General features: G+C 39.8%; 1 protein-coding gene across 1 annotated transcript; it reads left to right on the top strand.

Annotated features, from left to right (window-relative positions):
• Positions 1 to 14,105: 14,105 nt before the first annotated feature.
• On the top strand, positions 14,106 to 18,217 carry LOC146578927 (butyrophilin subfamily 1 member A1-like). The gene is made up of 3 exons (XM_085269107.1): positions 14,106 to 14,370; positions 15,657 to 15,977; positions 16,204 to 18,217. The coding sequence occupies exons 1-3, from the start codon at positions 14,301 to 14,303 to the stop codon at positions 16,362 to 16,364; spliced, it is 552 nt and encodes a 183-aa protein (XP_085125233.1). The 5' UTR covers positions 14,106 to 14,300; the 3' UTR covers positions 16,365 to 18,217.
• Positions 18,218 to 20,938: the final 2,721 nt, after the last annotated feature.

Here is a 20,938-nt window from a genome sequence, read left to right as displayed (position 1 = left end):
GGGGGATGGGCTTAAGCACCTGCCCCTTTCCTGATGGATGCCCCAAGTGCCCTTTTCTTGAGGCAAATGTTTTTTTTTATGTGTGTGTGCATGTAGAGTCCTGCCTGTGCCCTCAACAATAATATTTAACTATTACTATAACTATCAGATGAACAGCAAGTGGAGATGATACATGAGACGAGGAGATGAAAGGAGGAAGAGAGGCAATGAGTGATTCACAAGCAGAGCCTAGTTTATTTCTCACAGTTGGTGACACTGCTTGGAACCATTAGGCAACAAGCCTTATGGTTCCAAGCAGTGTCACCAGTCTTTGGATTTTATTATTATGTCATAAGACTTGTTTAATCAGCTACCATCTTTCCTATGGACTCTTTAATGCCTCAGATCAACACAGCCCTGTCCTCCAGCACCATCAGCAGCAGCAGCAAACCCTCAACAGCAACATTGCACCCCATCAGGTAAAACATAAACTGCGTTTGCTTTGCATTGTTCCCACCTGATGACAGTGATATAGTATGATATGATTCCATATTAGATTCTTGATAAATGTGTGTTGTTGTTCTCCAGCCTGGATCTGTGCCCCTTTTTAACTTTAAGCATCAACCCTTTTAAACATTTCTGCATGGCCCTGCTAAAGATATGTGTTCTCCTGCTCTTTCTGCAGACTAGCTGGTGTCACAGGAGTGAAGAGGCCTCACCTTTGTGTCTTGAGAAATCAACAAGAGTCATCAGCGCCTCAAAGTTTAATGGTGCGTTGTTGTGTATTTGAATCACTAAATAAGCCACACACAGAGCACTAACTAGGCTCCACCCATAAATATGCTGCAGCATACTATACTGCAATACCTGGATAATGTATGATATTAGGGGTGTCCAGATTCATAGGCTGCATCCTCCTGAGGACCCGGCCTTCGCGGTCTACGTGGGCCGGGTCCTCAGGAGGATGCAGCCTAGGGTAGGCCAGAAGTGAGCGGCTGTGAAACTGGACGGTCTAGCCTTCAGATTTGCATCACCAGCTGTCTTGGCTGAGTTTAATAAACTCGGCCGTCTGCTCATTTCTGTCTAAAATATAACAGGATACTGGCATAATTCTCGATCATCTCACATTTCTGATAATCAGTTTTCCATTTGACTTTTATTCAGCTGTGTGAAAACTTTAATCTCAGCCAAACCGATTTACTCACAAACAAATAAAACACTGAAAAAAGCCAAATTAACATTTTTAAGTTCTCTAAGTGACTTATATCATGTTTAACCTGAGTAGCGAAAGACAGCGGGGGGGTTCACTGTTATTGCCCCGGCTAGCTGTCGAGCTGGTTGCTAACAGACGTCTCCGAAAATGTCGCAGCACTTCTGAAAATATGTGATGTCTTGATAAACCGAGCAGATATTTGAAGTTTACACAGCTACATTCTTGCCTAAAAATATCTTAAAAGTTTATTTTGTGACTCAGAAAGAGTAATTGGAGTAATATTAAAACTTAGTAGCTGCTGACATTGGCGGAAACTGGAATTAGCTGGGCCGTGCTAGGAATTCTGGAATATGGTGGGCCACCAAGGACACACCCGACCCATCCTTCAAATTGGAGGAAAAGGAGTATGCATTTGTCAGAGTCTACGAATTTGGACTGAATTGTACATAATAATATCACGGATGATAAATTAAATAGATTTTAAGTAGATGCTTGTGCATTCTTAAAGTCTTATAGGTTGAATTGAACTTTGTGATCAGTTCAGAGCCTCCCAGTCAGTGCTGTTCTCCATGCCTGTCTGACTGTACATGATGTTATTAGCACAAACACTTTAAAGGGGATCAGTTAGGACTTCAGCAATAATACAGACAGCAATCTAGTTAGCAATAAAACAGTTTTATTTGGAATTAATTTAAAAAACAAACAAACATCTCTGTCCTATTTTTTTTGTGTCATACAGGAAAGAAGCAGCAGCAACAGGAGATGGATATCTCTAACAAGTTGATTTGTTCACATTTTCACATCTTAATTTTTAAGTGAAATGTGCATTTTGAGTTTATAGACTATATGCATATAAGGTGACAGTTTCCTTTTGCATAATTTTTGTGTGGTGCGTTTTTTCTATGTCTTAACAAAAGGGGGAACAAAGGTGCTTAATTTAACCTAGACCTGACCCTGAAAAAGGCGTATGAACCCTGTGAGTAATTGTAATTTCATTACAGAAGATAGGTCCATTTAGAGTACCCGTAGTATCAGATTTGATCAAAAAATCGGAATTGAGCATTAAGACCTGCAGTGTGAACGTAGCCTTAGAGTAGGTTAGTTGTTTTGTTTGCTCTCAGTTTGACAGCCCTATTAAAGATTAATATCAGTTTGTACATGCTTCAGATAGCTTTTCTTCAAGTTCTTTAATTCTCGCTTTTGCAACTTTTTGCTTTTGCGTTACTCGCAACAGCAACTCCACCTCATTGTTTGTCCATTTAAAAAAACTTGGTGGTTTTCCTCAACCGTTTGCCGCAACGTTTCAGAGAGCCGGAGAGTAAATAAACAGCAGATAGAAATGAGGCAGGTCGAATCTTCTTGCGTTTCACGCATGCGCAGTACTGGAACGTAAGAGTTTTCGTCTGTTTCAATGTTGACGCACAAATCTGTCAAAACAACTGAAAACGCTAGTGTGGATGTGGAGCGTTTTCAGATGAAAACAGTTTTCAAATCTGTCCGGGCTAGTGTGGATGTAGCTTTAGAGGGGCAATGACAGACGAGGTCTCAATATTTAATCTGTTTCTGAGAAGCAATTAGAGAAAACTTTAAAGAGCTCATGTGAGATGGGTGGCTTCTAAAAATAAATGACAGGCCTTCTTTTTGTCTTATATTTCATTCTGTTTATTCATCCTTCTGTGGGTCAATAATTTCGAATTTGTCCTTTTTTTCTTTTTTTTTTTAACACTTGATAAGGTGCCTGTTTAAATGAATTCACTCATCTCCCTTCATGGACTACACTTGAATAACATTGCACTCTACCTTATCTAACCAGCATATTAAGAGGCTGAGACACCCTGTGTTCAAAGGGCAGGTTCTTCCTCTGCTTCTTGTGCTTCAGCTCCGCACACCTGGGTTCATTAACTCACATACTGGTAAAGCTCTGATCAGTTGCCCACTACTTATGATGGAGGAGGGATTTCATCAGATGCTGCATTATTAGGCTCAGAAACAGTTATGGAAGTCGGCTCTTTCAGTCTAAAACTTTGCATGCTTCGGCTCATTCACCTCATCTTACCCTCTCTGCAGGAAATTGGGACCCACTGAGAGAGAGAATTCCTGTGGACCTGCCTGAACTGAAGCTTTGGATTCACTAACTGGAAATCCTTCTGTTGTCACATTCTGTTGTTACTTCACTGTAAATAAACGCACTGAACTTAATCCTGCAAGTCTGTGTTATGAGTCCAGTCAGTCCATTAGTTATGACCGTGTGGGGGAATTCCTCATCTGATTTCAATGTCTTGGTCTAAATCCCCAAATACATCAACAAGAAAGAGATTAGTAACATTCAATTCAGTTTTATTTATGTATTTATTGTATTTAGCACCAAATGACAACATTTACCTCAAGGCACTCACAACCATTTTAAAAAACTCTGTGGACTTTAATATATCTTAATGTAGCGATTAAAGAAGTTGGTAAGTAGACATGAATCCACATAAAACACCGCTCAGGATGTCGCATCAGAAATAAATGCAGTGTAAAATTATGATAATGAAAAACATTTTCCAGGCTCATGTTGGACCCCTTGTCATCACACAGCATGTTATAAAAAAGTGGCTACTCAAGAGTTTAACTCTTTAATTTGCCAAGCTATGTTTGTGACATTTAATTACTCTATTTGTGATTATCATGCCTGTACTGGTTCTTTTCATTTTAAAATGTTACTTATTTGACCTTTTTAATCATTTTTAATGCAGAGAGGGGTTAAACCATCTCTACGGAAACGTCACATTGGACTCAAACTATCTGCTTCGACACTTCTGTCAGCCATGAATCAAACATCAAAATGTGGTTATACAAAGTGGAAAAATTAAAATCTAATCAAATAGATAAATAAAATCTTTAATTTCACAAAATATACATATTTATTACACACCAGCAAAGCCAGCAAAACTATCAAAAGAGGTAGGGTTACATATGTATATTAACCAGTTATCCATACTTTATTACAACGTCTTTGCTCTCCACCATTGCACATATAAATATAATATTGTTTGTGGCTCAAATCTAAGCTTTTCTCTATAAAACACATGAGTCACGAAAAGAAAATCAAATGTAACTGTATGAAAAAGAAGACCTAATAAGCAATAATATACAGCTTTCATTTTTCTCTTACCATCAAGGTTTATGTGAATATTATACATCCAGTGGAAGAAAGAAGAACGTTTATTTGAATGTGTAAAGGTGACAGGAAGTATGAGATTTTCACACATTCAGAGGAGATTGTGTTTCTGAAACAGATCAGGACATAATTGAAGAGGAGACTGTCTGCAGTGAGAAGAAATTCTCAACTGACAGCAAAACATGAAGGCAACATCAAAACCTGTGTGATGCCTTCACTGACCAGACCTGAAGGGAGTGTTTGCATTTTTCTTTTTTTTTAGAAATGTTTTTTAAAAATCAATTTAAAAATGTAGAATATATTATGGAAAGTGTTGATTTTATCATTTGTCTGTAAAGCCTGTTTTTTCATTCTTTGTGTTACAGCCTTACCAGTGAGATCTGGAGATGAATGATGAAGCCGATGTACTTACTGTTTACCACTGACCAGCAGGCGTCTGTATGCTGGGCTTACACTTTCTATGGACGTGTAACAGTGTTTATGTCGTATGTTTATAGTGTATGCCAGGTTAACCACAGTATTGTGAGGGTTATTGGCTCAATAGCGCCCTCTCTCATAAGCAGTGAATAAATGCCACTGGCAGCATTAAAACATTGCCAGATTACAGGGGACAAGGTTGAAGTGAGTTGTAGATCACAGCACTCTGCATCACAGTACACTTTCTGGGACCATTACATATTGGTATTATTGCTATCACTATATGGAGAATATGACCACTGTATATTGTCTGACTTTTAATAAAATAATCTCCACTGATGACTGTTAATAAGAACTAAAGGATAAGCAAGTCTCGTTCATCATTTACTACACAACACAGAGACAAGTGATGTTTTTTGAACAGCCAGCAAAGTGATTGAGCCTGGTTACAGAGGCAATATGCTAGCTGAGCTAGTAAGGATTAGCTGGCCACAGCATGTTACTCATTTATCCAAACATGGTCAGTTCTGGTCAGTACAACATGTTTGGCAGTGAAACACTACGATACTATTAAAGATTAGTAAGAAAAAAAATAATTTATTCTACAAGAAACGAAACAGCAGTTTGAAACAGATCAGCTCTTTAGTACCAGGAGAGGTTCCGGATTTAAAACAAATTTATAGTTTCTCTTCATATCTTTGTTTTTCTTCCATGGATAGGTGATCCAAGTAGTTTTGGCTCAGGACAGGTGATAAAGAAAAAGACTGCAGTACTGCTGACTGTCACAATGAAGTAATGTTTTGGACAACGGTGGTGAGTTGGTCATGTGACTGAAAATGAATACTGTATGATGAAATATGTATATATGCATTGAATTGTGCTATTTCATCAGAATAAGAACAGAATAAATACAAAAAAATTCAACAAAAATCTCAGCTTTGAATTAAAAACAGAAGCAAACCCTGAGACACAGTTCAAAGAAATACATTCAAACTTGCTAAACATAGCGGTTCTTGGGACCCACTGTCCCTATTTTTGGGCTCCTCCTCCTCCTTAAAACAGCCCATAGGATCTCCATCCCAGTCAAAGACAGCAGAGGCATGAAAAACACAGAGTGAACTTACAGAACAGACACAGCAGAGACGTTTCCTCCATCTTACTGCTCACTGATATCAGACCAACACTGATATCAATTCACTGTCACTTCAAGTAAAACATTGCTCCTCCTCTTCATCTTCTTCCTCCTTCTGTTTGACTTGGTGTCAACATTCTTGTTTTCCCGAAACCCTGCAAAAGCAGAACCTTTGTGATGCCTTCACGTACACTTCAAATAAGTCAGAGGGATGTGTTTCTGCTCTTTTTTCACAGATAAACTGAACTTAATGACTGCATTACTGAAAATATTTGATTTCTTTATCAATCCTGTTTCATATTGACGGACACAAGATTCATTTTCCTGTAGACTGCAAAAAGTGTTTTTGTCATTACCTCACAAAGCAGCTGTAGCTCTCTTCACGACAACACAGACACAGGTCGGTTCTTTGAAACGGGCGTTTATTACTTGGGCTTTCTGTCCTCAGCTTCACCATCACCAGTATGCCGATACGCCACTACATCAATACGCCGTGAGAACTGGTCAACAGTCAACAGTACAAACCAATTAGCAACGTTACAGTACACATATTAAGTCCAAACACAAATAAAAACATTTCTCAAATGACAAATACCTCATTGACTGCTTGTCCTGAAAAGAGGTCCTTAAGTCCTTGTGTTGCTTTTTCTTTTAGTAAACTTTTAGCTTAACAGGCTTCATGAGAGACATCTGCTCCCTTGCAGTCCATAAAAAGTCTCGTGTACTCTCCTTAAGGGTATTCTCACGAGAGACTAACTCTTACACTGTACACATGCACATTTCAAATAAAGACATTTTAACACAAACTATATACATATTCATAAAATTATGTAACTTATTATAAATCAGTCATCCACATCATGAAATCTACACAGAACATTTTACCAGCATTTACAGCAGCAACTTGCAGAGCTGTAAACTGAAGCCTGCACCTAAGTGCCAAAACCTGCAGTTCCTCTCATGTCCACTAGAAGCTGTCTCTAAAAGTTGTTCAATCTGCATGCTAAGCAACTAAGCTTGGCACCGTGAGCTCATAATTTACCACCCACCCCTGTCCAAATATGGTCACTTCTGCTTTCAAACAAAAAAAAACAACAACAACGTGGTGACATCATTGATGCTAAAATGTGGAGACCAAAACCAGATAGTGTCATCACACATGCTGCATCCATCTTTAAAATGTTTGTGGAACTTAACAGACGGGTCATGACAGATTTGAGGAACCTTCAGGATTCGGATCAGGCAGTTTAGATCCATTCATCTTACTCTCTGCTCCAGGTTTTTGCAGCATCACAGGTAGAAGGATCCTGATATGAGTGTCCTCAGTTGGGGTCTCTCTGTGGACATGTCATGCTCTCCACTTTCAGTCTCCATGTCTGAGTGGGTTTTCTATAGATACTATGCAAATACAAAGATGTCTTTTCTGTGCCAGTTTTACAAAATACTCTGGACTGACAGAGTCTGTCTCTTTAGTGGATCATTCCCATGTTGAAATAGTTTTTACAGACAGATGTTGCTTTTTCTTCCTGCTTCTTTGTGTTGGTGTAGCACATGTTTGGGCAACAGGGGGCAGCCACCTTTAAAAGGAAACCATTCATTTATTAAAGAGAAAGCCGCAGAGTGTTTAAAAACAAAAAACTTCATTCATGAAGAATAAGGACACACATTTGTTAAAATTATCTAAACATCTGACGGCTATCGCGGATGTAATCACTTTGTAGAGAATCTCTAAATCTGAAAAATACGTTCCATGTAATGTGAGATTTTTCCATCAAGCAGTGGATGTTACCATGATTTCATAGAGTAAATATTAACTTCTTTCCCATGCAGAACCCTTCCTGCACTGCAACGGCACATCTGGACACTTTAGCTGTTTTGTGCACCATTATTGACAGAAATAAAGGCAGAAATCTTCCTTTTGTCTCATTTTTACTTTTACTGAGATGTTTCATTGGTATGTGATCTGAGGCCGTAAAATATGGAATAAAGTTAAGTAGAAAGGACAGGTGAGATGAGCTCTTCTATGAGGACGTTCAGGTAATGGCAAACTTTTTTTAAATTATACAATGAAGGAGGCGTACGGGGTCGAGGGCAGACTTTCAGGAATCTTACATGCTACACAACCTCCACAGCAGTGTCCTTATCATATCGGGGTGTGCATGGGCCGCTTTCCTCTGAAGTCGAATACCAGTTTTGTTTGGGGTCTTTTCTGCATTCAGGAACAAGTTTCTGTTACTGCACCATCCTGTAAAGGTCTCACACCCTCCCTGTAGTCCTCCGACATGCTGCTAGTGTCTGCATCATGTTGTTTGTGTCTGTATTGTCTGTCCACTCTGTTAACACTAGACTCCCATTGGAAATTTAAAATTCCTGCAACTCTTTAAGAAACAAAACCTAATGATCCCATATTTCATGGCTTTTCCAAAAATGGGGTTAATCATCAAATACTGAAAGTTTGGGTGAGTGGGGTCAAAAGGAAAAAAAAAAGGAAAAAAAGGAAGTCATTTCACCTCATAGAAATGAATATGGAGCCACTTCTGGGGCCAGGTTATTGTTTACACAGATTTTAACTTGAAGGCTGCTGTTGCACGAGGCAAAGCTGGCTAGATATGATTCATAAATATATAGGGGTTTGTGGTTAAGCTGAGGATTTTGAGCCAGAGCAGAGCTGGTCAGAGTGGGGAGTGTGTGACCGACTGTCTGGAAACTGGGCAGGCTCCTGGCTGTGTGCAGGCAGGAGAGGACTCAAATGCAGACTCACAGAGGCGAAGAGTAAACTCAAAACAGCCCAGCTTTATTTGCTGGCTGGTAAAACAATACAAAGTACTTTGGGAAATGATATAAACTAAACACACACAATGGCACACAGGGAAACACAACCATGAGGGTACAGAAAGAAACACAGGGCTTAAATACCCTGAGGGCAAACAAGGAGATGAGACACAGCAGGGAGTAATCACACCTGAGGAGTCCAAGGGGAAGCAAAACTAGAAACATTGACATGAGACAAGGGCCCATCAAAGTAAAACAGCAGAGGCACGGACTAGACACTGAAGGGAACACAGGGTACAAGGACAGGAGTGACATGAGAAGCAGAGGAACCAAAACCTAAGAACTAGAATTCCAAAATAGAAACCAAAACACTAACAGACTAAACAATGAGGAAAATAAAGATGAATAATGATACAAACGTCAAAACATTGGGTCACCGAGCCAGGACCGTGACACTGACTGTGCAGAGCAGCTGGGAAGTGGACCTGAGCAGAGAGTCCAGAGTGTGGAGAACTGATCTGAGCAAATAAAGAATGAAATCCAGGATCAGGTCTGAGCAGGAGAGCTGAGGAGGTGAAGTTGACCACTGAGGCGGAGCACAGTGGAGGGTGGATGAAAGGCAGCAGGTTTGGTGATCAGATGTGGACGAGACAAACTTTCACTGTTCTACTTTTACAGTAATATTGTTTTTAAATGTGTTTTAGCTGTGAAGTCAGTTTTAAAACAAAGACAATCAGCTGTTCAGTCTGTTTCACAGTGAGACTCTTTCTAGACTCCTACTTTGAAAAACAAAAGTTACTAGAAATAAATCATCTCTAACACTCAGATGACAGAAGACCTCTTTGTAGAAATGACAATAAATGCACAGCTTTATTTATTACTGATATAAAGTTTGCAGAGATCACCGAGACAATAGAGGCGATTCAGAGGTGATGCTCTGTGGTGACATCAGTGATGACATCATTATTCTCATCATTATGAGAAGCACAAAGGAAATTTCCTGTAAATATGTAGAAAGACTAGTTTACACAGGGAGACTAGTTCATCATTAGCACACTGAGTGATGAGTCAGTGATTCAGTGTTACCTTTGGTTCTGCATCGATACAAAGACACCACGAGGAGAGTGGAGATAAAGTATGGACAAAACACCAGCAGGTGGAGGACCACTCTGAATGCAAGCTGGATGGAGCTGCAATCAGGGAGTGGAGCTGAGGAAGGGGGCACTGTTTCCATGGTGGCTCGCACTGTAGCTGTGGTTGTAAGTGTACCTGCAGAGAGAATCCCACCTGTTTAATCTAAATTGTATTTAATCAATTCACTGTTTCTTCAAATAAAAACATTACTCTTCCTCTTCACCTTCTTCCTCCTTCTATTTGACTTGGTGTCAGCATTCTTGTTTCCCCAAAACTTTAAAAAAGCAGAACCTCTCTGCAATGAAAAGAGAACATGTTGGATTTACTTAATTCAGTAGTAGACATTGGTTGCACACAGAGGTTTTTCACCTTAAACAACTGAGTTAAGTCACCCAGGTAATTTGGGCCTATCCCAAATGTGATAGAGCGAGAGCCGGGGCACACCCTGGACATGCCACCAGTCTATTGCAGGGCTAACGCTGGAGAATATTTCCCAATTAACCTAACCCCAATAACTGCATGACTTTTAACTGTTGGAGGAAACCAGAGTACCCAGAGGGAACCCACTGCTAACTAGCTGGATTGCAGACTTGAACCCAGGACCTTCTTACTGTGAAGTAACCACCGCGCCACCAAGCTGTCAAGCCTGACTTCCCAAAAGTAGGAAATCTGTGGTTACAAGGCTTGATGCAGAATTTTCTTTACGTTTTTGTCCTTGACAGGTTAAACCACAATAAATAGCAACAACATACACATAGTTGTCTTCCTCTAATAACCCCAGTGATTTTCCTGTGGTTTGAAATCTCGTGTGATCTTGTGAATTTCATAAGTCCAGGCAATAAACTATTCTTACTAGATTGTATCATGTCATCGACACAAGATCAAATTAAGTTGTTGAATTTCATGCAGATCCCACATGATTTAATTATGTTGAGCATAGAAACATTAAATTGTTTTGTTCAAATTCTAAGTTAGTAAACTGTAAATGTAACAACCACCCAATTTCCTTTTCTTGAATGTGGTGCCTTTGCTTACACTTCAAATAAATCAGAGGGATGTTTTTCAGCTTTTTTTTCACAGATACACTAAAATTACTGACTGAGTTACTGAAAATATTCATGATTATCGATCATATTTCATGTTGACAGGCACACGATTCGTCTTCTTGCAAACTGGAAAAACTGTGTTTCCAACCTTTTTGTCGTGACCTCACAGAACAGCAAATTAAAATGATGAAAATGAAAAACAAAATAAATTTATTTGTTGCTGTTGCTACGTTATAAGGTCAACATAACCTTTTCTGGCACTGTTTTATTCTTTTATGTGTACATACTTGGCCAATAAAGCTGATTTTGATTCCAAACACTCAGTGTTCTTTTACACACTCACTAATTGGCTGTGGCTGATAATATTTGGAGATTATGGATTTCTGAGTTTCATACAACAATAAAAGGGGTTTAATAGTTTACCTACTGACCTGCTGTGTAGTGAGTACAATGAATATATCTACTTTTATTAAACTTCGCAGGCAGAGTCATGGTCATCATCAGGCTCACATTGGCTTTGCAGCTCCTTGTCGGTTTTGTCAAGAGTTGGTGACAAACTAATAATCCACCACCAAAGAGAATCTGGAGTACATAAAACCACAAACAATGGCAAAAATCCTCCCCTTCTTCATCATTGTCACCTGCCACATTTTTTCACCACTCAAAGCTAAAGAACAACATGTCTCCGTTATTTAAACCACTTTTGTTTGGACTGAACTGAGCTGCAGAGAAGACATTTACCGGTAGTTGATTTGTCTCCAGAATTGCATCTCTACAGCTTTCTGTAGTGCCAGTTCAAGTTGGCCCTTAGCCTGAGACACCTCATTACCATCAAACACATCCAGCACTGTTTCACGCAATAAGACATGAAATAAACATAATGTTTTGAGAACAGATCAAAGTGAGTGAGATTAAAGCAACAAGGCAAGGATGAAATGCTTTTATGTAACTTAAGCCAGGTACTGTACTTGTTTCCACCAGCCTTGGAAAGCTGAGGGAAAACAGGTTGAGGGTTGAATAAAAGTATAGAATTTGGTGTAGAAGGTTCTACATCAAAAGAGTTCAGAGGATATAGAAGTGCTGGGCAATTTATTAAGGATTGCTTCAGCTTCACTGAACAGGATTTGGAGACCTTTGTCACCTACTGTTTGCCGTGTAAAAGAGGAATCAGTGACCCTTAGCTTACTCCCCTCAAACATGGTATTTTACTGATCTCAACTCTTCCCCCCTAGCCTCTTTCTTAGTACCAACAAGATTAGTTCCATTATCAGACCAGACAGGCCAGATACATTTTAAAGTATTTGCTCGGATATGAACTTAAGTGGCATCTCATTCTTAATCCATATGGTTTAATATAATGTTGTCCCACTATTTTCAGCAATGGGAGCTTCTGCACTTCTGTGTAGGTTTTCCACAAGGTTTAGGAGTGCTAATGGGAATATTCGATCATGTTTCAGAAGTGTCATATCAGACACTGATGTTGGATGACAAGGCCTGACTTACAGTCTGCACTCAAATGGATCCCAAAGATGTTCTGTTGGGTTGAGGTCAGGTCTCTGTGCAGGCCAGTCAAGTTCTTTCACTCCAAACTCATTAATCCACAATCATCCATGTCTTTATGGAACTTGCTTTTGTGCACTGTTAGAACAGGAAGAGGCCATCCCCAAGCTGTTGCAGAAAAGTTGAGAGTTTGAAATATTAAATTATACCTCAAAGTGGCAGCATTGCTTGAAAGAAGAGTCTGAGTCCACATTACCTCTTCTTCTTTTTTATATTTCCACAAACAATTTGGTCCACAAAGAGACTTCACCCTGTTTAAATCCTTACTAACTCTTTCATCTGTCGCCCACCTTTGACACCAGAGGGAGGAAACATTAGCACATCTCTGACATTTACAAAGAATTTTCTAAGTATGGTGCAAATGGTCCTGTGTGTAAAGACAGCAGGGACTTTTGAATTACATGACTTCTGTAAAAGACTTCAGTTGAAGTCATGTGACTTAAGAGAAACTGGTGATCTTTACACTTTATCTGTAGACCTGCCTCGTTCACTCTGCTGCTGCTCTCTGAATAAACACCTGGCCACACAATCATAGCAAATGTTATAAACAAGTTACAGTGAAGTTATCAAGAAACCGTTTAATATGATCATTTCAGAATCAGAATCAGAGAAACTTTATGAACTGTCAGCAGCAGAATACACACATACAGCAGACAGCAGAGCAATCGTATAAAAAGAATTGTAGAAACAGAGATAAAAATATAAAAGGAAAGTCATATTAACAGTAATGTTAGTGGGATATTAACAGGTATTATAGCTGCACAGGTATGCAAATGTACGTTGTGGTGTAAAAAAAGTGACGCTTTGCAGTGAGGTGTGTTTACTGTGGTTCAGTATTTGTGGATCTGACCACGTGGTTGAATTAAATAGTCTGACAGCAGCAGGAAGGAACGGCCTCCTGTTGAAACTGCTCCAAGGAGGTTGGAGTCATCGCCAGGTTTCTGTCACCAAAAATAAATGAAATAAAGTTCATGTGAGGTTAAAAGTTTAATTAAGACTAAAAGTTTTGACTGCAGCATTCTGAGGGTCCTGTATGGATGTTACTGAGGTTGTGGGAATGTTCCTTCCGGGTAACAGTTAAAATATCTGAAACAAAAGTTTTTTCACATGTTTCTGCTACACTGATATTTTACCTTTTTCTTAACGTGACCGAGTTGGTTAAATTTAGTGGTGGGATGAGAACTGAACAGTAAGTATGAAAGTTTCCTGAAAGAACAAAACTTTTACTTATTCTGATGCACAAAATCAACTGATTTTAGTGAGAGGCAGCAGTTCTGACAGCTTTTTGCACTGTGGCTGCTGAAAGTCGGGGTTTTGTTAGCAGTCGACTGTCCTCAGTTTGTTTTCTCGCTCCTTTGTTTATTTTGGTTCTTTCAGTTTACTTTCTTGTTTAAAGACATGACTCACTGTGTGCACTAGCATTCATATAGATAGGCTGCTGCTGCAAGCCCCACAGCAGGGTGGACTAAACCATTTTTTTTTATCTGTAAGGGGTGAAATGGCATCACACCTAGTATTATCACGGCTAGTTAGGAATCAAAGTTTAGTCACCTGACTGATTTATTCATGAAATTTAAATATGACACTAATTACTAAAAAACAAAACAAAAAATGCAAACTAAAAAAAAAAATGTTTCAGGTTTGGATAGACCCCTCCCACCTCAGGGGCCCTGGGTAGTCCTACTCTTCCTCCACCGCTTCCACGCCCCTGCTTGCGTTGACACGATCACGGAAGACGCGGAAGACGCACGGATATTTAAACAACATTAAATGTTAATGTTTTTAATAAAGTCCAACTCAGATAATCTCACGTCCAGGATCTATCGATAAGGAAGTTTAAAGTTTTTTTTTTAAAGCTGAAGAAGGAAAAGTCCGAACACGGAAATGAGAGCTGGCAGGTCTGCGTGTCTCTGCTGGAGTTTACTGTCTGTCTGCGTCCTGCTGGTCTCTGCAGGTGAGACTCAAGCTGTTTTAAAGCAACATGAAGTATGAGAGTTCACTTTATATTACTCTGAAAAGTCCGTAATACTGAGCCTATAATATCTGTGTCATTAGTGTCTGTTTAACCTGTGCTGTGGAAACTCAGCACGCAACCCGATTTATTTGCAGTTCTTCTGAAATACGCACGGCGGGGTGCTGCGCTCAGTTCCCAACAATTTCTTTTCACTAACACGACAAGATCCGGAGAAATGATGTTGCTCTGCGCTGTCACTGAGGGAGGAGTTTAAGGTGTGCAGGAGGAGGTGGAGACTATATGGACTGCATGTTTCCAAGTGATTCATGTATTTTAAAAAACAGCTTTTCCGATAACCTGCATAAAACTAGACCCGTTTTGGATAATTAATTGCAAAAGTTATGCATTTTTACCACCACCAACAGTTTATTTTGTTCCCCTTTTTGGAACATTGTGTTATAGCCTACAACAGGATTTTACCAAAGAGTAATGCTGTGCAATACTACATATTCTTGTATTCATCCAATATCGAGTAAATATAGGGTCAGTATAGCTTTTAATTCATAAAGGCAGATTATGTTGGGGTGAGCAGTGTGTTGTGATTTATGGGCTCGGTCATCCTCAAATTGAAAATTCTGAACACATTTTCAATCTGATACCAATATCATCACTGTACTGATATTTGCATGGATCTGCCCACCTCTATAGGAAGGGTTCAGAGGCCGATGTGCTCCTAATACCTGTCCCAAGACCAGATAGCTCAATGCAGGTGAGCTGAGTTCTATCAGGGAGGGTACAGGGACATTTCCCGGCGGCCTTGGGATCATTTTTGCCAGCCATGGACTTCAGCTGTGCAGGAAAGCATTGACAGGGCTCTGACAATCCACACATGTGGTGTGGCTGTGTTAGGCTCACTTAAAGACTGTTTGCTGTTACCAATGCATTTGTAGTTGTAGGGGACTGTAACACTGTCATGAGAACTCCCTCTGTTCCATTTGTCCACAGTGTTCCCACAGAGACGGAGACCTGCTGATCTTTGAAGGATTATGAAGAATCTCCAAACAGTTTAATAGTAAAACGGCACCGAAAACAAGAAAATAAACAATTTAGATTAAAAGATAGATCATAAAAGGACTTAAGGGGCTCATAAGATTATAAAGTTACCTGAGCTGCCGTGTGAAACACATGAAAATCCCACACTGAGTGGTCTCTTAGCTCCTTACTCTGATTGGCTGCTATACTTTGAACCCATTAAACTCTCTGCTCTGAATTATTTCTTCTTTCAGACCGCAAAATCATCACAGCGGATAGTGGACAGACTGCCACTCTGCCGTGTCGAGGTCCAAACAGCGACATCATAGGTGTGGAGTGGAGCAGAGCTGACCTGAAGACACAATATGTCCTTTTGTACCGAGACGAGCAGCTCGATCCAACAAACCAGCATCCGAATTTTAAGGACCGGGTGGATCTGCAGGACAGACAGATGACGGATGGAGACGTGTCTTTGATTCTGAAGGATGTGAAAACTGAGGACACAGGAACATATGAGTGTCGTTTGTTAGATGGGAAGTCCATCAGCAGCATCTATCTGAGAGTTGTTGCTCCAGGTGAGTGAGTAGAGTTGAGTGTGTGTGTGATCAGAGGTGAAGCTGCTTCCTGGTTGTTGATGTTTGTTTGTAAAGATGTTGTTGATGAGACTTTGTAGAAAGCAGCTGGTCTGAGTGATGTGATCAGAGTGCAGTAGATAATGTCTGACAGCAGTTTGATTCTGTTCTGTTCTTCACTCATCACCTACCTGACAGCTGACACCTCACACCTGTTTCTCACCTGCAGGTCAGTCAGGAGGACAGAGTGGAGATGGAGTGAACGAGGATGGATTTGTTGGACTGAGAGCTGGTCTGCCTCTTCCTGTGATGTTCATCATTGCTGGTGTATTTTTAATTTACCGAAAACATAAAAAACGCAGGCGTCACGGTTTGTACTATCATGTGTGAACTGAAACTCTTTGTTGCACTACATGAAGCAGGAAAATGGTGGAGCGGTTTACAGTGGAGATGTGGCCATTACTTTTATTTATTTTTTGCACAGAAGGACAACAGAGCAATGCTAAACAGTATCCTGCTAACAGAACTTTGGCTCTTTGCAACCATTTGCACAGACAGCATGCTAACACTAAGTTAGCCAATAACACAGAGTGTTGCTGAAAGTGGGTGTATGCTGACCCCAGCCCAGCAGCCAGAGTCTGAACTTGCACAGGTAACAAAGGCAGAGATGATCAGTCAGACTTGAAATTGGTGTTTCTACCTGTCCGTGTTTCTATAGTAGAGCAGCTGTGGTGATCACTTTGAAGTCATCTTTGCTTTGTGTTGAAACCTGAATAATAAAAGAAAGATCATATATGTGTGTCCTCATTAGGACAGGGATTTTTGTTGATGTGTGGGACTCGGTGTAATGACACCAAAGCTGGTTATAAGACACAAACACAAGAATCAAACTGAGCTGTTAAGAGTTTATGACAGAAACTGAGTAATTTGTCATCACATGAAGTCAGATTATATCAAGTAATTAATAGACATGGAACTATTTTTTCTTCTCTCCATTAAGTGTTTTCTCTTAAAGGTGAAGCTAGTTTTCCTCTCTATGAATTATAATGTAAAATGTCCTGTTTTTACAGTTTTGTAAACAAAGCTTTATATTTTATACGCTAATGCTAACAAAAACTGTTTCATTTGTGAATGTGAAGATATCCTGTAAGTTGTCAGATTAATGCAGCTATTACAGTAAAATGACTCTTTGCACAGATAAAGCTTTACCTCCATGTGTGAGTGATCGAAGCAGATGCTGTATAGACATGTTTGTATTCACTGAAATTCACAAGAACGTCTCGTGTGAAGTTCACATTTAAAAACAGGGTCTAAACGGTAAAGATGATTTGGTAGACAGAGGATGGAGGGTGGGTGGATGAATTGATGGATATTTTTTATACATCCAAATAAGAAAAAATGATTATAATTAAGGATTAAACTATATCACTGTACATTCATGCTACTGGAAGGATTCATTAAATAGAATAACATCAAGTGAAACGCTACATGTATAAAGGCTACCTTACACCACAAAGCCTCGCTCTAAAAAGCTTTCACAGATTTAACACTGTGAAGCTGGGAATAAAGTTTCTATTTTTAGAGTATGTTTGGCACCATGTTGTGCAAGTACCGCATGTGATGTTACTGGGTTGGTTGGCTAATAGACTTCTATTCATTTATGTTAGCTAACTAGTGACAGATCAGATGTACCTGACTCAAACTGGCTCTCCTCCTCACTCTTAAAACAGGTGGATTTTCATGTTTCAGTTCAGCTAGCCGATGTTGAAGAATCACTTGCTGCTAAAGAGACAGAGGTGTAAATTAACCTTTACACATGTAATGTTTCATGTCCACTTTAAATACAATGCAGGGATTTAGTGTAACACATGGGATACGTCCAAGTGAACACATTTACGTTAATTACTTACATAAAAGTCTTCTTAGCTTACAAAGTTTTTCTATCAGGCTGTAAAGATGTCGTTATGTAAACTTTAACAGATTGACAGGTGACAGGATATGATGTATGCTGCTGTAGTGAAACTGGAATGGGGTTTAAAACTTGTGATTTTAACACAGATAATTTATGCACTTTTTAATTTTATGATGTTTAAGACTTTGAAAAAGTATTTTCATGAAGTCAGAGCTCCTATCTTGAGAGCACAGGGTTAGCTTAATGTGACATCAGAGGCTGAGGAGGAGGAGAAGCTTCCACTTTATCTTTGTGGTAAAATGTTTCACTGTGTTTAAAGACATGAATAAAAACTGTGTTAAATCAATGTTTCTGTGCTGACTGTGTTGTTTTCTGGTAGAAGGAAGTTTCAGGAGGAAAAGGTTTTAAAACTCAGAGAAGCTGTGCTGAGCTGTATGTTCCTTCCAGGCAGACGCAGATCAGGGTGTGATCAGTTAAGTAAAGACGGCTAATGCCCAGGAGTGCAGGGTGCTGTCCTCAGACATGCAGTTTTACTAACGCACAGACATGAAAAACGGAGAGAGTATAGAGCGCTCTTCCAACAAAAGGTCAAAGGTCAGTAAATGCAACATAAAATCCAAAGCAAAGAATTACTCGGACATAGAAATGGTGATTAGTGATCAGACGTCTGAATCTGGGACTTTTACTGTGAAAGGGTTTTAAAAAACTGCTAATTAATAACCAGACAATACAGACCAAAGAGAATTGAGGGAAACATTTACAGGCTGGATTATAAAAAAATCAAACAATAATCAAACATCTTATTTGGTCTCTTATGACAGAAAAACGCTGAGCTCAGGCATTTAAAGAAGACATTAAGATTAGAGACATGTTGCCTCACACACTGACCACATATTGGTCTTTTTGTAGAAAGTATTTGTTATTAGTATCATGTAGTCCATCCCAAGCTTCTCATTGACTCTTGAAACAAAAGGCAGTAAACTCTTGCTGTGTCCTCTATACTAGACTACAGGTGGACACAGCTGTAGTCTAAAGGGGAAAAGTCTTTCAGGTCACATCAGGAAAAGAGGCTATCCTAGATCAGATTCAAAGTCTAATCAGAATTCCTGATGGGTGTAAAGGAGTAGCTTCTTGAAGCAGCCAGCAGGTGGCAGCAGATCACCTCTTCAGTATCCTTAGAGAGCAATTTAGGATGTAAAATTGGATTCAGAATCCAGCATTTCTCCATGAGTCAGTGAAATAGAGACAAAGATGGTTAAAAACTACAACACAGAGCAGAGAAGTGAGTGCAGAAACAAAGAAAATAGAAGATTGTTTAACACAGACAGGCGACTAAGACAGAAACAGATGTGTAACTGCCCATATGGAAAAGAAATAGATTAAAAAAAAAAGATTATAAAAGACTTGCATAAGATGTGGCCTACTTCATACAGTGAATCATATAAGGCTTAAATGATTTACTCATGAAAGTGGCCACTTTCTCATTACTTTCATATATTGTTTTAATAAGTATCCAAAACATACAAGTTTCATTTATATAATTTTTCAAGGGATCTTATATCTGTTTTCACTCTTGTATGCTGTTCATACAAGTTTCACACAAGACAGATACAAACAGATATCTCCAAGCTCATAACCATGCTGCACTCAGTGAGCCCATTCTGAGAAGTCGCACCTCGTCCCATCGTTTCAATCCCAGCGGGCAGCCTTGTGGGGGTTTGAACAGCCGGTTCCGCTGTCTTAATTCTCCGATAAGCCAGGGCCAAGCCAGCTCCGATCAGCAAGAACCCTGTTATCATGGTCCTGAATAGGTAGATATCTTCAGCGTCCTCGATCGACAGTCCCGCCAGGCACATGATCCTCCATGTCTGCCACCCGTCCATCGTGTATCTGGCAGGGAAAGTCCAGGCACTCGGGCTCTCCCGAGCCCAGACTTCTCGTTGAGAAAAGGGTGTCAATAGCATTCAGAGACCAGTTGATCAAATCCATAATTCTCTTTAGGTTTTAGAAACAGACAGTGAGAGAGTGTTCCAGGGAAAGTAATGCAGACAAGACAAGGACACAAGAGGCCAAGCAGGGAAGATAAGGGAGAGGAGAAAAGTGTGACTGCCTTTGCCGAGAGCCAAATGAGAAATATAAGATTTATATATACCTTTTCCATATGGGTGTGTCATCTGTCCATAACTCTGGTTTTCAGAGCTAGCCTAAAGCTGCTCTCAGAAACACGGAAAACACACAGTGACAAAGGCTTAACTCAGTGTGAACACACCCAGAAATGATTAACAGCATAATCAAGGAACAAAAAGTCGGAGCTTAAATTAGACTCACAGTTTTTTAAACATGCTTTATCTGTGTCTGTAGCTCAGACTGACCTTTGAACCAGAAGAATGACACATTAGAACATTTACTCAGCTCGCCATCAGTCTTTGTTCAAACAGCAGGAACCAAACTAGGTGCAGAAACGCATTAATGAGGTGTGTCTGTAGGAAATGTACAGATATTTATTTTACCTCTCCAAAAGTTGATTCTGTTCATCTGGACGTAGCGTTTTGTAGGAGAAACGTTTCATCACTCATACAAGTGACTTCTTCAGTCTCAGCTGACTGCAGGTTTCCCCAAATCGGTGGGTTTTGGTCAGTGGTTGTTGATCAATGGTCATGAGAATTTGCACAGTAAAGATTAAGGAACTGACCTCCCAGCTCATTGTCCCTTCAGTGGGCTGGTTTCAGTCATTATGCAAATGTACTGTTTATAAGATTTGGGGAAACCTGCAGTCAGCTGAGACTGAAGAAGTCACTTGGATGAGTGATGAAACGTTTCTCCTACAAAACGCTACGTCCAGATGAACAGAATCAACTTTTGGAGATTTACTTACCTGAATGATTGAGCGTGCATCAAGTTATTTGTCTGTGAAGGTTCTCAGTCATCCAGGTCATCGTAGTCAAAGGAGCTTGCAAAGAAAAGCGTCTGGACTAAGTTCTAAGGTCAAACCTTGTCTCAGGCGATTAGAGGATCATCAGGGGGTCCTTTTGTCCCTCTGTGGGGGGTCACT

The sequence above is a fragment of the Mchenga conophoros genome, linkage group LG3, assembly GCF_057382185.1.
Source record: "Mchenga conophoros isolate Kocher_MC1m ecotype Shallow Benthic linkage group LG3, M_conophoros_male_GT1.1, whole genome shotgun sequence".
In the NCBI taxonomy this organism is placed as follows: domain Eukaryota; kingdom Metazoa; phylum Chordata; class Actinopteri; order Cichliformes; family Cichlidae; genus Mchenga; species Mchenga conophoros.
This window is presented reverse-complemented; position numbering and strand designations above follow the sequence as displayed.

Excerpts from the sequence above, each read along its gene's own strand:
- LOC146578927 (XM_085269107.1), top strand. The coding sequence starts at position 14,301 with ATGAGAGCTGGCAGGTCTGCGTGTCTCTGCTGGAGTTTACTGTCTGTC. Across the intron at positions 14,371-15,656 it reads CGTCCTGCTGGTCTCTGCAG|ACCGCAAAATCATCACAGCG; the intron begins GTGAGACTCAAG and ends TTCTTCTTTCAG. Across the intron at positions 15,978-16,203 it reads TCTGAGAGTTGTTGCTCCAG|GTCAGTCAGGAGGACAGAGT; the intron begins GTGAGTGAGTAG and ends TCTCACCTGCAG.